General features: G+C 31.5%; 1 protein-coding gene across 3 annotated transcripts in view; it reads right to left on the bottom strand.

The window, feature by feature from the left end:
• Positions 1-14,445, bottom strand: part of bs (serum response factor blistered) — a 225,296-nt gene that overhangs the window by 174,698 nt on the left and 36,153 nt on the right. For 2 of the 3 annotated variants that reach the window (XM_073989375.1, XM_073989374.1), the window contains exon 2: positions 12,554-12,802. In XM_073989375.1, coding sequence (XP_073845476.1) covers positions 12,554-12,802 — 249 coding nt within the window. Of the gene's footprint in view, positions 1-10,834; positions 12,803-14,445 lie in introns of those variants that run through there. The other variant, XM_073989376.1, reaches the window with a different exon arrangement.

A 14,445-nucleotide genomic window follows, 5' to 3' on the forward strand; every position in this document is an offset into this window, starting at 1 on the left:
GGAAAAGGGTATTATAAGTTTGTTTTGGTAAAAATTCATGTAACACCGCGAAATATTCGTCGGAGACCCCCAATGTGGTATACCAATCTTCATATCTCGACGAGATAAAGCGATTTTGAGATGTGTGTCTGTCTGTCCGTCCGTCTGTCCATTATAAATTGTAAACACGCTCCAGGCCGCAATTATGGACCGATCGTCACGAAATTTTGTATGGAGGTCGGGTTCAGATCAGAATAGATCCCTGTTCTTATTCGTGATGATCGTGAAATATTTAGCGGGTGAAATGGACCAAAAACATAATATTTATCCAATCTTCTAGCGGCTCTGTAGGTCTCAATAATAGTCCGATCAACGCGTAATTTTAAATAAGGTAAGAGTATATCACAAATGAGAAGCTTGCAATTTGAGATGGCGATCGGATAATATTTAGAGGGTTAAATGGACCAAAACTTTTGTGTGAAAATTGTGAAAATTTTTCATATACAGTTTATATCTTAATTCCTGGAAGTGACATTCCGGACAAGTGAGATATACTTGAAAGTGGAACGCTTGACCTTTCAATTGATGCCAATTATGTTGGTGGGCATGATCAGATAACTGAGTTACAGCACAATAAATTCCGTTATTTGTTTGTAGTGTAATAATAAACTCGCCAGAAGTCGCAATTATACATCAATAGTCACGAAATTTTGCACCGGGTAAGAGTATAGGTCGAAAAAGATGCCTACAATTTTGAATGATGATCTGATATTCTTTAGCGGGTGAAATGGTCCATTACTTTTGTATGAAAAATATAAAAATGTTATTTTTGGTCGACATTTTAATTCCTTGAGGACATATCGTCGGTGTCATGCTTAAGTGTTCCATACGCCATTTGCCTGTTTTGAGATAATCGCATTTTAATGTTTTGCGTCACAACTGTGTGGAGCTGGTAAAGCAAATACTTATATTTTTGACTTGAAATATTAATAATAGTATATAGAACAAATTTGCAAAAATTTAGAGGAATATGTATTGGAATATAAAAGTTATAGAGATTTTTTTAAAAAAAGAATTTTTGTCGATTTGTTCCATATCCGCACTTATGTCACACATGTAAAATATTGTAAATCACATGGAACAAAGTGACAAAAAAATTTTCCATTTTTGCGTCAATAAATTAAATACTTCTAAATCGAAAATCAAAAATCTGATTTTCAAAATGTGTTTTTAAACTTGTATGTTTTTAAAATATTAAATTCATAACTGAAAAAAATTGATGCTTTCCCGTCGAGGGGTGCATATCTCGGAAACTAGAGCAGATACGAAGCCGACTAGAAATTCAGAAAGAGCATACCGGAAAACCTTAGAAACCACCTGTATCTCAAAAAGTCAAAAATGGCGTATGGAACACTTAAGCATGACACCGACGATATATATTTCGCAAAGTAGCTACATACGAAAAAAAAACTACTGACCTTTCCTCTGATGAAAATTGCAATAAAGTGTTTGATAGATAACGGGCATACTGCCTAATATATAATGGGTTCTGTGTAGAGAACCACATTTTTATCCCATGCTACATATTGTCTCTCCAAAAGTTTATGTAACACCACGAAATATTCGTCCTAGGCTCCTTATTTGGTATGCCAAAATTCATATCTCGACGAGATAAAGCGATTCAGCGATGTGTGTCCGTCCATCAAAAATTGTAACAGGCTTAAGGCCGCAATTATGGACCGAATGTAACGAATTTTTTAAGGAGGTTTGGTTCGGGCCAGAATAGAAATGATTAGTTTTTGGTGATGATCGTGAAATGTTTAGGGGATGAAATGGACCAAAAACAAATTTTTAACCAATTTTGTAGGTCAAAATAATAACCCGCAAAATTTTAAACAACGTTTGAGTTTATGATGAAGAAGAAGCGTACAAACCAACGTGAAGATCAGATAATACTTAGCCGGTTAAATGGACTGAAATTTTTGTGTGAAATTGGTAAAAATTTCAATAACGTAGCGGTTAAACAACGGAAGTAGTAGTACTACATAAGTGGGTTTCATTACATTTTAGTTTGTGTGAACTAAATTTTCCTTTCCGGCTACAAAAATGTCTTTGTCATGCTAGACAAATTTTTGGTTTTGGTCTTAAGTATTATACATTGCATCTCTGATATTTCATAATTAAATTTTCAAAATCATTGAAAAGAAGTTCCGTGGAGAGCGATTGTCCTGGGATAGTGGTATAGGGTATCCCATGGTCGGCTCCGTCCGACTATAGACTTTTCTTACTTGTTTTTTGTATGATTCAAATAATTTTTATTTGTTTTGGGAAGATTTAAAGTAAAAAAAATTTTGAAACTGATATCAGTCATACGTATTTCTTCGGGGGAGTGGCGGGTCGTACGGGAGAAGCATGGACATGGGTCCAAGGATCAAAAACTTCAGAAGTAATGGAAATTTCTTCACATTTCATTTGTCAATTTAATAACATTTAAAGTTTAGAGTGCGATTGCATCATTTATTAGCAAAAAACAGAAGTCTGGTACTCGAAAAACATATGATCGTAGGGATTGGATCCATATCAGAATGAAAGATACTGATGTATTGAACTTATAGCGGGCGGCATCATTGGACATTTTGGATTCTATAAACATAAAAAATTTAGAAAGCTCATGAAATGATAACGAAGCACAAACATTGAGTATATAGACACTTCCTTAAAAAGGAAACGCCAGTACGACCCTGATATCAGTTTTAAAAGTTTATTAACTTTTAATCTTCCCAAAACAAATACAAATGATTTGAATCATATAAAAAATGATAATTTACAAAATATTGACGATTTTTGCGTCGGATTTGGTTCAGTTGCATATGTTTTTAGCATTAAATTTTAAGGCGTGTAATGTATTTTCATACTTTTTCAAATTTTTTGTTGTATAACGTGTCAAAAGCTTTTACTTTCTTATATTTGAAGCAATGACCTATAACAAATTGCAAAAAATACTTCAATTTACTTTCAAATAAATATATAAAAAAATCATAAAACGTGCAATATTGTTGCAAATGTATTCGGCCCCACTGTATGTAAAAAAACAAATTTATTTTTTCTAAATAGTCTGGTTTAAGCCCATTGTTAGAGTTGTTATTGAAAAATAAATTCGGTTGAGAATATCCACAAACAAGAAACAAGGGAACTGATGAGGTACTGTGGCGAGAATCGAAACTAGTCTTCCCTGTTTTACCCCTTGGCAAACAATTCCAAACTTTCTACACTAATAAATTAGTTGTTTTAAAATATTAAAATAAAACAAAATTGCAACAGCTATCCCAAAAAACAACGCAATTGAGTGTACTTCATCCGTTCTCCATTTAATCCAAGCGCAACTGATTTTGCTTCGTCATCCTAAAGGGTTTTTATGTTGCCTTCCCATCACTAGTTCAGCTTTCGGCATGGACTCCACTCCATTAAATTACAACAAAAATGTTCGCAACTTTAGTTTGTATTTTTTTTATTTTATAACAAATTCTTCGAAATATATTCACACTTGTTTCCCTGTTTTTGGTTTGTATGGATCTGTAAAGCAACTGCTTGTAAAGTGTATCGAACGGAGTGCATTTGTCATAACTCTGTTGGACTACATCGAAAGATGTTGTGAAATCATAAGTCCAAATGCACAACTTCCAATTTTTTTGCTGGGATGTATTAGCAATCTGTTACAACAATGTCAAACAGGTTTTGAAAACATTAATAATTTTCTTAGCACAACTTCATTCCGAAATTATTATTCAATGTATTGTTCAACAAATTCCAAAAATATTTACATTTTTCATTCATAACTTTGTTTTTTAGTTTTTTTTTTTATACCCTACACCACTATGTGGTAAGGGGTATTATGTCTTTGTGCATTTGTATGTAACGTGCAAAAGGAAGCGAGATAGACATATAGTTCCTTTGAGGGATATACATAGAATCACTTTCTGTCCGTCCGTCTGTCCATGTATATTTGTTCGCAGCCTAGAGGTCGCATTTTTTGTCCGATTCAGCTGAAAATTGGGGACTACAATTTTTTTAGCAATAGGAAGAACGCTATTGCTTTTGGTGAAAATCAGTTCAGATTTGGATATAGCTCTCATATATATTTTCGCCCGATTTGGCGTATTTGATGCATCAAACACGCTATATACGTCCTATTTTGATAAAACTTTGCTTGTGTGACTGAATTCGGTCTACAAATAAGTGTGCCAAATTATATCGAAATCGGTTCAGATTTGGATATAGCTCCCATATATGTTTTCGCCCGATTTCACGTATCTTTTGTACCACATACGCTATATATGTCCGATTTCGATGAAATTTGAAATGTGTGACTGAATTCGGTCTAGAAATAAATGTGCCAACTTATATCGAAATCGGTTCAGATTTGGATATAGCTCCCATATATGTTTTCGGCCGATTTCACGTATCTTTTGTACCACATACGGTACATATGTCCGATTTCGATGAAATTTGGAATGTGTGACTGAATTCGGTCTAGAAATAAATGTGCCAACTTATATCGAAATCGGTTCTGATTTGGATATAGCTCCCATATATATTTTCGCCCGATTTCACGTATTTGCTACACCAAACACGCTATATACGTCCGATTTTGATGAAATTTGGAATGTTTGACTGAATTCGGTCTAGAAATAAGTGTCCCAAATAATATCGAAATTGGTTCAGATTTGGATATAGCTTCCATATATATTTTCGGCCGATTTCACGTATTTTCTGTACCAAACAGGCTATATAGTTCTGATTTCGATGAAATTTGAAATGAATGACTGAATTCGGTCTGGAAATAAATGTGCCAAATTATATCGAAATCTGTTAAGATCTGGATATAACTCCGATTTATATTTTACATATTCACAGTGGTGTAGGGTATCATATAGTCGGCCCGCCCGACTTTGATCCTTTCCTAACTGGTTTTTTTTTAAATAAACACATTTTTGGCATCTACCTCCATAATATTCCTTGAAGAAAACATAGGTTTTCATAGTTCGATTATCGTTTATTCTTGAACCATGCAATCCACGTTAGAATCCCATAATGCTTTTTTCGTGTCGAAATCTTATTCACGAGCAAATGCTCGATTGAATCGAAAGACATAATTAGGCCCCAGGATATATAAAAAACTATTTATCTTTTGATACATGGGTGTATAGGTAAAAGTATAAATGAAATTATTAGGGAATTGAGTACATCTATCCATATTAGTAGTAATAATATACTAATCTTTTTAGTTTAATCATGAAACGCATAAAAACAGCCAACCTAAAATCCATTGAAATGAATAGAAATTACGCGGCTTTTCGGATGAAAGTTAGTTCCTAGTCACACGTACAATTTTTTCGGAAAAGTTAATTGCATTTTTGTGTATTTTTATTAAATAAAAGCAATTGTTTTTTCTGAAGTACTTGTGCAAAATGTCAACAAAAGCATAGACATTTCTGCCATTTTTTATTTAACCCTCTCATCCCCAATTTTGTTTCCTTGCGCCAATAGTTATTTTGAAAACATATAATTAAAGTATATGCCAAAAATAAATTATTACACAAAAATTGCATTTTTCGGAAGGCATCATTATTTTGAGGAATTGTGTAAATAAAAATGTTTTAATCGTTCAGGAGGCCTTACTTTTGAAGAATCAAAACTAAAATTTAACATAAAACTCATATATTTTGATTTAGAAAAGATTAGAATAATTTGGACTGTACACCACAAATTTGAATTTGCATTGGTATGCTAAACTTTACACTAAATAATGCACCCTAGTTATGTTGATCGAGACACAACTGAAATTTTTTGTTGTTTCAAGGTTAAGCAGCCTCCTGTGTATACATATATGCAACATCGGGGATGAAAGGGTTAAAAATTAATGGTGATGACAAGCTAACGATAATATCTATTTTTTATGAAATATCGAAAATATCTAATGTTGGGAACATCGATAGTTTGCCAGCTCTACTTTGCTTTATCTCGTTACCACACACCAACAGTGTCTTATTTATCAAATTTCAAAATTCCAGCCCTTCCATTCTCCCAATACCAAATTCAGTACCATTTAATAATTTTCATTCACCCAGTACCCGAACTAAAGTGTGTTTATAGCGCACACATATTTTAGTACCATTAGTACTTTCGTATACATTCATTTGTATGTACACATTTCATGATCGCCTCTTCACATAGACAAAATATCCCAGCCGAGATTAGCATAACAATTTTCTAAATTTTAGTACTCTTTAGTACTTGCCGTAAACTCAATGTTCGAATTTAAATACAACTATCCTGAACCCCACCAGTGCCCAAGTTTTGTTCTTCTAATACATAGGATAAAATTTTTAATACATTTTAGTACTTTTCGTACCCTTCACTTTTCCATATAACCAGCTTTATCACACAAATACACCTTAATAGGAACCCTCCGTCAAAATTTCAAGATTCTAAATTCAGCCTTTTCGCCTCGGCCTTTATTACCAGTAAGTCACTTAAATGATACAATTTTTATAAGATTTTAGCTTCTAGCAAAGACATAAATACAACAAGATAAGACATTTTGTTTGCTATCATTCTTCAGTGAATGGCTTTTGAATTTAACATAATGTTATATCACGATATGGTGATATAACATTTTTTCTTTTATACATTTTTACGTATTTAACCGAATTTACCGATCCAATTGACATAGAATTATTCTTGAATAGATCCTTGAATTCATAAATTTCGTTTCTGAAAAGTTTCGTAAACATTTTTTTTTGTTGCATGCATTTTGTCTAGTCTTAGTTGTATTTATGTCTTTGCTTTTAGTACAAATTTCCATAAACCTAGCCTTATCACACAACCAAACCCAATAGGAACCCTCACTCAAGTTTGTCAAAAAATAAATGTGATAATATGAAGAAACCTATATACATTAGGGTTAGTCATTTTTTCATTTTTTTTCGAATATCAAAAATCTGTGGAAATGGCATGTAGGGCAGGCAAAAATAATAAGAATTGCGTTTTTACTTTTTCGAAATTGTAAAAAAACATTCCGCACAAAATGCAATTACTTTAGCTAAAAACAAACTTTTTTAGTTTACTTTTTTTTAAATTTTTAAATTTGAGAAATTTTTTTCTGCAATAGTTGTTCTTGGAAATAATTTTTTTTAGTTGGTTTTAGTGCATCGATTTCAAATATGCAATTTGATCAAAAATCTGTCATTTAGTTTTTAAGCTACATCGATTTTAAAATTTGCAACTCGGTTTCATTTCCCAGTTTTAAAAATTTTAAACGAGTTGCTCTAATAAAAGTTTGACAATACAGAAGTAATGTCATAATACATAATTTATATCGTTTTGAGTTTTAAATTATTTTTTCATAGCTTGTGTTCACATCGCCATGTCGTTTAAAAAAAGTTGCAAAAATGTCCAAAAAAAAGTGATAAGGGTCAAAAATTTTAAAGCAAAAAGACCGAATGAAATAAAAAAGCTGTTTTGCCGCTATACCATTTATACGAATTTCCGAAAGAAATCAATATAATTGAAAGATATAGAGGATTAGTGCTTGAGAAATCTAAATTTTTTAAAAAAAATATTATCAAATTTTTAAAATCACAAAAAAAAATTCAAATAAAAAAGTTGGTTTTGAGCTAAAGTAATTGCATTTTGTGCGGAACGTTTTTTCACAATTTCGAAAAAGTAAAAACGCAATTCTGCTTGTTTTTGCCTGCCCTATATGCTATTTCCACAGATTTTGAATCTAAAAAAAAAATGACTAACCCTAATATACATATGTACGTATGCGTGTGTGCTTCTATAACGGTACCGCCCGATTTCATGTATGTTGAAAATCCAAGAAAGCCCTTTTACTCTATATTTACCGTTACAAACAAAATCACTTTACGAAGTGATCTGGAAAAACTAAAGATATTTTCGTCTTCCTTCGTAAATTTGTTATTTAGTCTTTCATGCGGTTTACGGTATTTGTTAGGTTTTAACCAAATTATCCTACTGAAATATCGTAAATTTGGTATTTAGTCTTCTTTGAATCTAAAAACTTTACGCCAGAAATTTGTCGGTATAGATCGACGTTTTGATATAGCCCTCATAGAACGTTACCTCCCGAATTTCCGTATTTTGAATGTTAGCGATATTGGTTTACCGAAATTGCAGAAATTTGGTATTAAGTCTTTTTCATAAACGAAAGAAAACTAATTGTACCATTTTACTTTAATACCATTCCTGGAGGGTATAACAAGTTCGGCCCGGCCGCACTTAAAGCCGTTCTAACTTATTCTTTTTATTTATTTATATTTTTATTAACACAAATCTTTAAACACAAACATAAGGAATTCAAAAAAAAACATTTTAGGTCGCAAATATAAGCGGACAAAACTAAAGCACAACCACAAATGGGGCACGGTTAAAACCTAAATATTACAAAGTCGGAACATGATGGTCTGGAATTTTTTCTCAGGGCAACTGATTGTACCAAGTCGTAAAATTAATGGAATTATGGATCGTTTAAAGTATCGTACTGTATTAAAAGGGGTGATGTTGCCTTATGCTAAACAAAAGATGCCACTTAGATGCACATTCCAGCAAGACAACGAGCAAAAAAATGTATCGAATGTGGTTAGGGAGCTATTCCAAAACAATTGGGACTTGTGGGAGATCGTTAACTCAAAATTCAACCGAAAAAAATTGCAAAACAAAAGAAGATTTATGTATTTGATGCCGCAAAAATAGCCTGGGAAGCAATTTCGCCTGCACAATTTAATCATTTAATATCCTCTAGGCCTAAAAGATATGCTTGTGTCATCCAGAATAAAGGATGCGCTACGAAATATTGATTTCAACAGTTTTTGTTGTACCTCAAATTGGGGGGTTGCTTTAGTTTTGTCCGCTTATATTTGCAACCCAAAATGTTTTTGAATTTTAACTTTTGTTTATTAAATTCTGATTTTCTTATATTTTTCTTTTCTAATAATAAAGATATAAATAAATAAAATGAAAAATACAAAAATTACAACTTTGTTTTCTTAAACAAATTGTCATTTTAAAAAATTTACTGAGGGGGTGCTTTAGTTTTGGCAAACTTTAAATGGGTTAATATGTTGATTTGGTTCATAAAAATTAGCATGTCGTGTTGAAATTTCACCTCAAACCCGGTAAAATGAAACAAATATTTTTTATTAAATAAACATTTTACACAAAAAATATTTTGAGGTGTTATGAACTGATTGTAAATATGATAAACTGATAGTAAATTCTGAAAGATGATTTGAAAATGGAACATATTCAATTTTCAAATTACATTAAAGATAGATATGGCATTTCTCTAATTCATTCAGATATGAATAATCTTTTACTCCTATAGGTGTACCGGCCGAACCGCCTACCTTAATTGAAGCTTTTACAAAGTTTAAGATTTTATGCGGTGTTTTTGTTTCGCATTTCATTCATAAATACAAAAAAACTTGTTTCTGTTGCCTACGACAAATAGTTCAACAATAGCACCAAAACTTGCTCAATGTTGTTTTTGTCATTTATAGCAACATCTGTTGGACTTCTACACCCGCATACTAAATCATTTTGTTTGTGACGTCACACCTATTACTTTATTTCAAAAAGTTTGCCTACAAGATATAACAATCATCACGAACTAATTACTTCCCTTGTAGAAGAGTGAAGAGGTGTGTGCATGTATATAATTGAAATGACATACATATGTATTATACATCCACATTAAATAAAGTTTATTCATAAAACTAATGTTAACCTTGATCTTGAAAATAAGAACATCCCACATGCCTTGTTTATTTCGTTTGAGTAAACTACCAAACCAGTTGTACAAATTCGAAAGAAAATAATTTTCTTCTATTTTGAATATACTTACACTTATCATGATTTATCAACACGAGTATGCAGTCGATTCCTTATATACATCAGAAGATACATACAGTGTTTGGCATATAAATGGAAACTTTTTCAGAACACTGATAAAAGTTATTTTTGACAATGTACATTTTATTGCTTAGTAAAATACAACTGCATATTTTCGCATTTAATTAAAGTATAATACAATATAATTATAAATTAAATAAATATGTATCCTATACAAAACAAACTATACCTAAAAATGCTTTTGCAAAATGTGAACTTCAATAGCCTTGGCAAAACAATGAAAACCCCTATAAGTCAAGTATTGATATAGGAGAATATCTCATCATGAAAATGGAATATGCAATTTTAACTGCTTTAAGGGTCTGCCACTCTAATTTGAGATAGATCTTGTTTTCTGTGCACCAAACATAGTAGCAATTTGCGAAATTAATTATATTTTTTAACTTGTTTTAACAAATAATGTTCCAATCTATTATATTAAAAAAAATCATATAAAACTTAATTTTCTACAATATCATCTTAAAGGATACTAGAATATGAGGGCTCCTTGAAAAACACACATCATATGCCGTGAAGGAATCACATATAGTAGAGAATGGTTCATTGATACAACTGTGATTCTGATACTATATTAATATTGCAAAGAACGTTGGAAAAATAACTTTTAACCCTAAGTTAGTTTCCATTGTTTTCCCAAGGTTTTTGATGCAAGGAGTATTTTGCAAATGAATTTTTTGTGTAATTTGCAGTGATAAATATTTGTTCAATTAAAACTTTACTTTTATACATAAATACGCAGATATATTTGACTAAGAAAGAAATGCACTTAGTCAAAAATGATTAATATGTCGATCGAATGCTGTATTAGCTTCTTTAATTTTGTTTGAGAGAAACCACTCTTTATAAAAATAAAATTGCATTATTTGGTTTGATACATAATAATATCAAAAATATTCAATAGCTTTTTTATATTTTTGATTTAGTTTGTAATAAATATATTCTCTTAAGACTATTTTGTTGTTTCAATATGAATGAATTCTGTTTGACAGAAAAACACCATAGTTATGAATGCTGCCTCGTTAAGTTTTGTTTAACATTATAACAATTTGCTACGAATGTGTATAGATGTCGGATATATTCTTTAAATTATACTACTTGGCGAAAGCTAAAAGGCTTCGCTCTTCAATATAGGAAACAAAGTAAAGTCAACTACTATATTAAAAAAATTCAATTGAGAATTAAGTTTTACTTAAAACAAAATGAAACAAAACAATAACGAGCATGCATCACTTATGATATACAAGTGAAAAATAATACAATATTTATCTATCTATGAATATTTATGTACGTATATCTATCTACGAATAATTTATTATGTACTTAAATCTAGTATTATTAGCTATCATTCATGGTATCACGCTCATCGATCTACAGTAGAAAAATAATTAATATCCAGATTTAGAAAACAACGAACAGTCTTCGTACATACTTTGTTAAGGTAACTGTTCATTTTCTCCCATATTTCTATATTATTTTTATAAATTTATTGCACAATCAATCCTTATAATGTTGTAGTAATATTTATATATGGCACTTTTATTTTTGGGAATTTTTGGATGTGATTGAACTGTCTGATTATATCAACAAAGGGAGATAAACATACAGTGAAATGGCACAAATACAAAGCTAGTGTTCAAAAGTTGTATCTCCTGCTGAATGGCACATTTTTTCGATGAATAGCAAAGAGCACGTAAACTATAAGATAAAATTGTATGTATTTGTTTATCTGTACTTTGTTTCTAAAAATCGATTATTATGGCACTCAAGTTAAAAAATATAAAATTGCAAATATATGTATATATATTTAAGTAATATGATTTCTCCTACATCGATTTGTATTTTCAAAAATGTTTGTTTTCCGATAACTCTTCGGTAGATCAACAAGAACATTGCTCTAACTTCTTGGATCAATTACTCTTAATACCGAACGGAAAAAATAGCATCAAAAATGACTAGTATGACTTGTACTAATTGTACTGGTAAATTTTGATTGCATTGGTGTCTTATTTTGATAAATCTTTATGTATGTACATGAGTGTATGAATATATGCATGTTTTACGTATTACAATAACAGCATATGAATATCATGCGTTAGGCGAGATCGTTAAGCAAATTATTAGTTTTATTATGTATAATAAATCTATGTATTAAGTTGCGATAGGGTGGCTTTTGCCTTTAACAATATACGTATATAAAAGGACTAATAGGAAGTCCAATTGAAAAATTCACTATAATGCAATATTAAAAGTATTGCCCTACATACATACATAAATGTGTGATATGTACATACATATTTAATAAAAAATAATCCTGAAATTTTTAAATTATAAATCAAAACAACGTATTCTACCGCTGTGGATGCGTATGGGACATATGGGAATGTGTTGAATGGGGTACATGTGAAACGTGTGAGTGATGAGCATGCCCATGTGCATATGCCTGCGAATGGGATAATGGGGAAGGTTGACCCCCGCTATAGGGGGATTGCATAAGGCTTTGGTCGAGACCATAATGAGATGCAGGAGCCTGAGGATGTCCTAGATGAGCGTGACCATGATGACCATAAATTAACTGTCTTACTTTTGAGTCCTCATCGGCTATGTTGTAGCTGAGTTCGGTTTCTTCGAAACCTGTCGCGGACATACGCTGATCCCCACCGCCAACACTGGGTGGGTCTGGAGAGTTTAGGCACGTTTGAATCAACTGTTTTCCTGCTTCGGAGGTTATCATTGGTTGTAATTTGCGTGTTGCAAATGTGTAAACGTGACCAGTCTCTGAAGCAACTAAAAGCATAACCTGTGTGCCAGTTAATGTGGACAATTCATAAGCCTGGAAATGAAAGTAAATGGGAAATGTTTAAATATATAAATTATATTATTTTTGTTATTAAATAATATCACTTCATTAAAAATATATCTATATATATAAAAAAGGATGATGTTAGTTACTACGCTTATAACTCAAGAACGGCTGAACAGATTTTGACAATTCGCACCAATTCGGAATGGTCTCATGGCAGAAAAGGATAAAACCTAAAAAATTGCGAAAATCTGCGAAAATTTTGCAAAAAAATGCTTGACACATTTCTATGTAGCTTCGTGTTAGGAGTATACCGTGACACTTTTTTTACAGGTTTTGGTGAAATTGTATATGCACCAACTGTCAGGGTCCATTGTACTACTCTGTTTTGTCAATTTTTAAAAGTTGTATAGACATTTTTTATTAACAATCAAATCGATTTTCATTTATTTTTAAGCGTATTTTTAGAAAATTAACAGCGAAAACTTTGTTAAAAAGAGGGAGTTTAGTTTAGAGTTTGTAAAGATTATTAGTGGCTTCGGTCAGATTCCGATTAAAAAGATGAAGATGAAAACGCTGGAAATGGTTTCCACTGTTTTGGGGAAAAAAGTACAAAACCCACAAAATTGGTGGGTTATTAGAAAAATCTAGAGCTCAGATGTAATTTAATTGGAAATGAGGTTGTGGCATATATGGTATAATGGGGAGGGTGTGCCACGTTTTTGTTCAAAATGTTCCAATATCAACACCGTTAAAGTTTTTTTCAAATATTATTTTTGGAAAAAATATAAGCATATCTTGGCTATAAGTTTTGATATATACATAAATGTTGATAATTTTGTTTTTAAAATATTTTTGAGAATTTACAAAATGTCTAAAAATTGTCACCGAGGTGGATACCTACGCCAAGGGACTCTAAATATTCATTTACCATACTTCTTCCTTAAATATCAACATTTTACAATAAAGGGACGTTTTATCTATTGAAAAATCAACAATTATACTAAAATTGACAACAAGAAACAGATCCAAGAATTCAATTGAAGTTGGTATGTTGAATTTCGATACAAAAGATATAATATTACGTCAATACGACAAATTTCTCACATTAACCCACCCCATCCCATCCTGGCATAGGCGCCCCAACCTGTTTCATAATATGAATAATCTTGGCATTTATAATTATTTTTTTATACAAATTAATTGGATTTCTATTCTGTAGGAATTGTCTTTTAACGGTATAAAATGTATTTTGGATATCACCAAAGGCAAACCAGATGTAACAAAATATACCTACCATGAACTTTTTTCGCAATACCCTGAAAAACACAATACTGCTTGCATCCTCAATCATATATTTGATACAAATGCCAGCTTTTGGGATATGATAGATCATCGCTAAACTCGCAATTTTCCTTTCAACGGTATTTTTGTAGCATTTGTAGTTTTCAAGAAAATCTGCGGTGGCACAGCCGTCCCATAATACCATACATATGTATACTTTTGAACCGTAAGTAAAAACATCTTCGAAAGATGAACTTCCGATTTATGTCGTATAAAATTTGAGCAGTACCAGGTATATATTGATACCCCCACTGAAAATCAGTTTAATTCCCGCAGAGCTGGAACGCAATTGCTAATGGTCAAATACATACGTATGTATGTATATCGAA

The sequence above is a fragment of the Musca autumnalis genome, unplaced genomic scaffold (genome assembly GCF_047663935.1).
Source record: "Musca autumnalis isolate F117 unplaced genomic scaffold, ASM4766393v1 scaffold_5, whole genome shotgun sequence".
NCBI lineage: Eukaryota > Metazoa > Arthropoda > Insecta > Diptera > Muscidae > Musca > Musca autumnalis.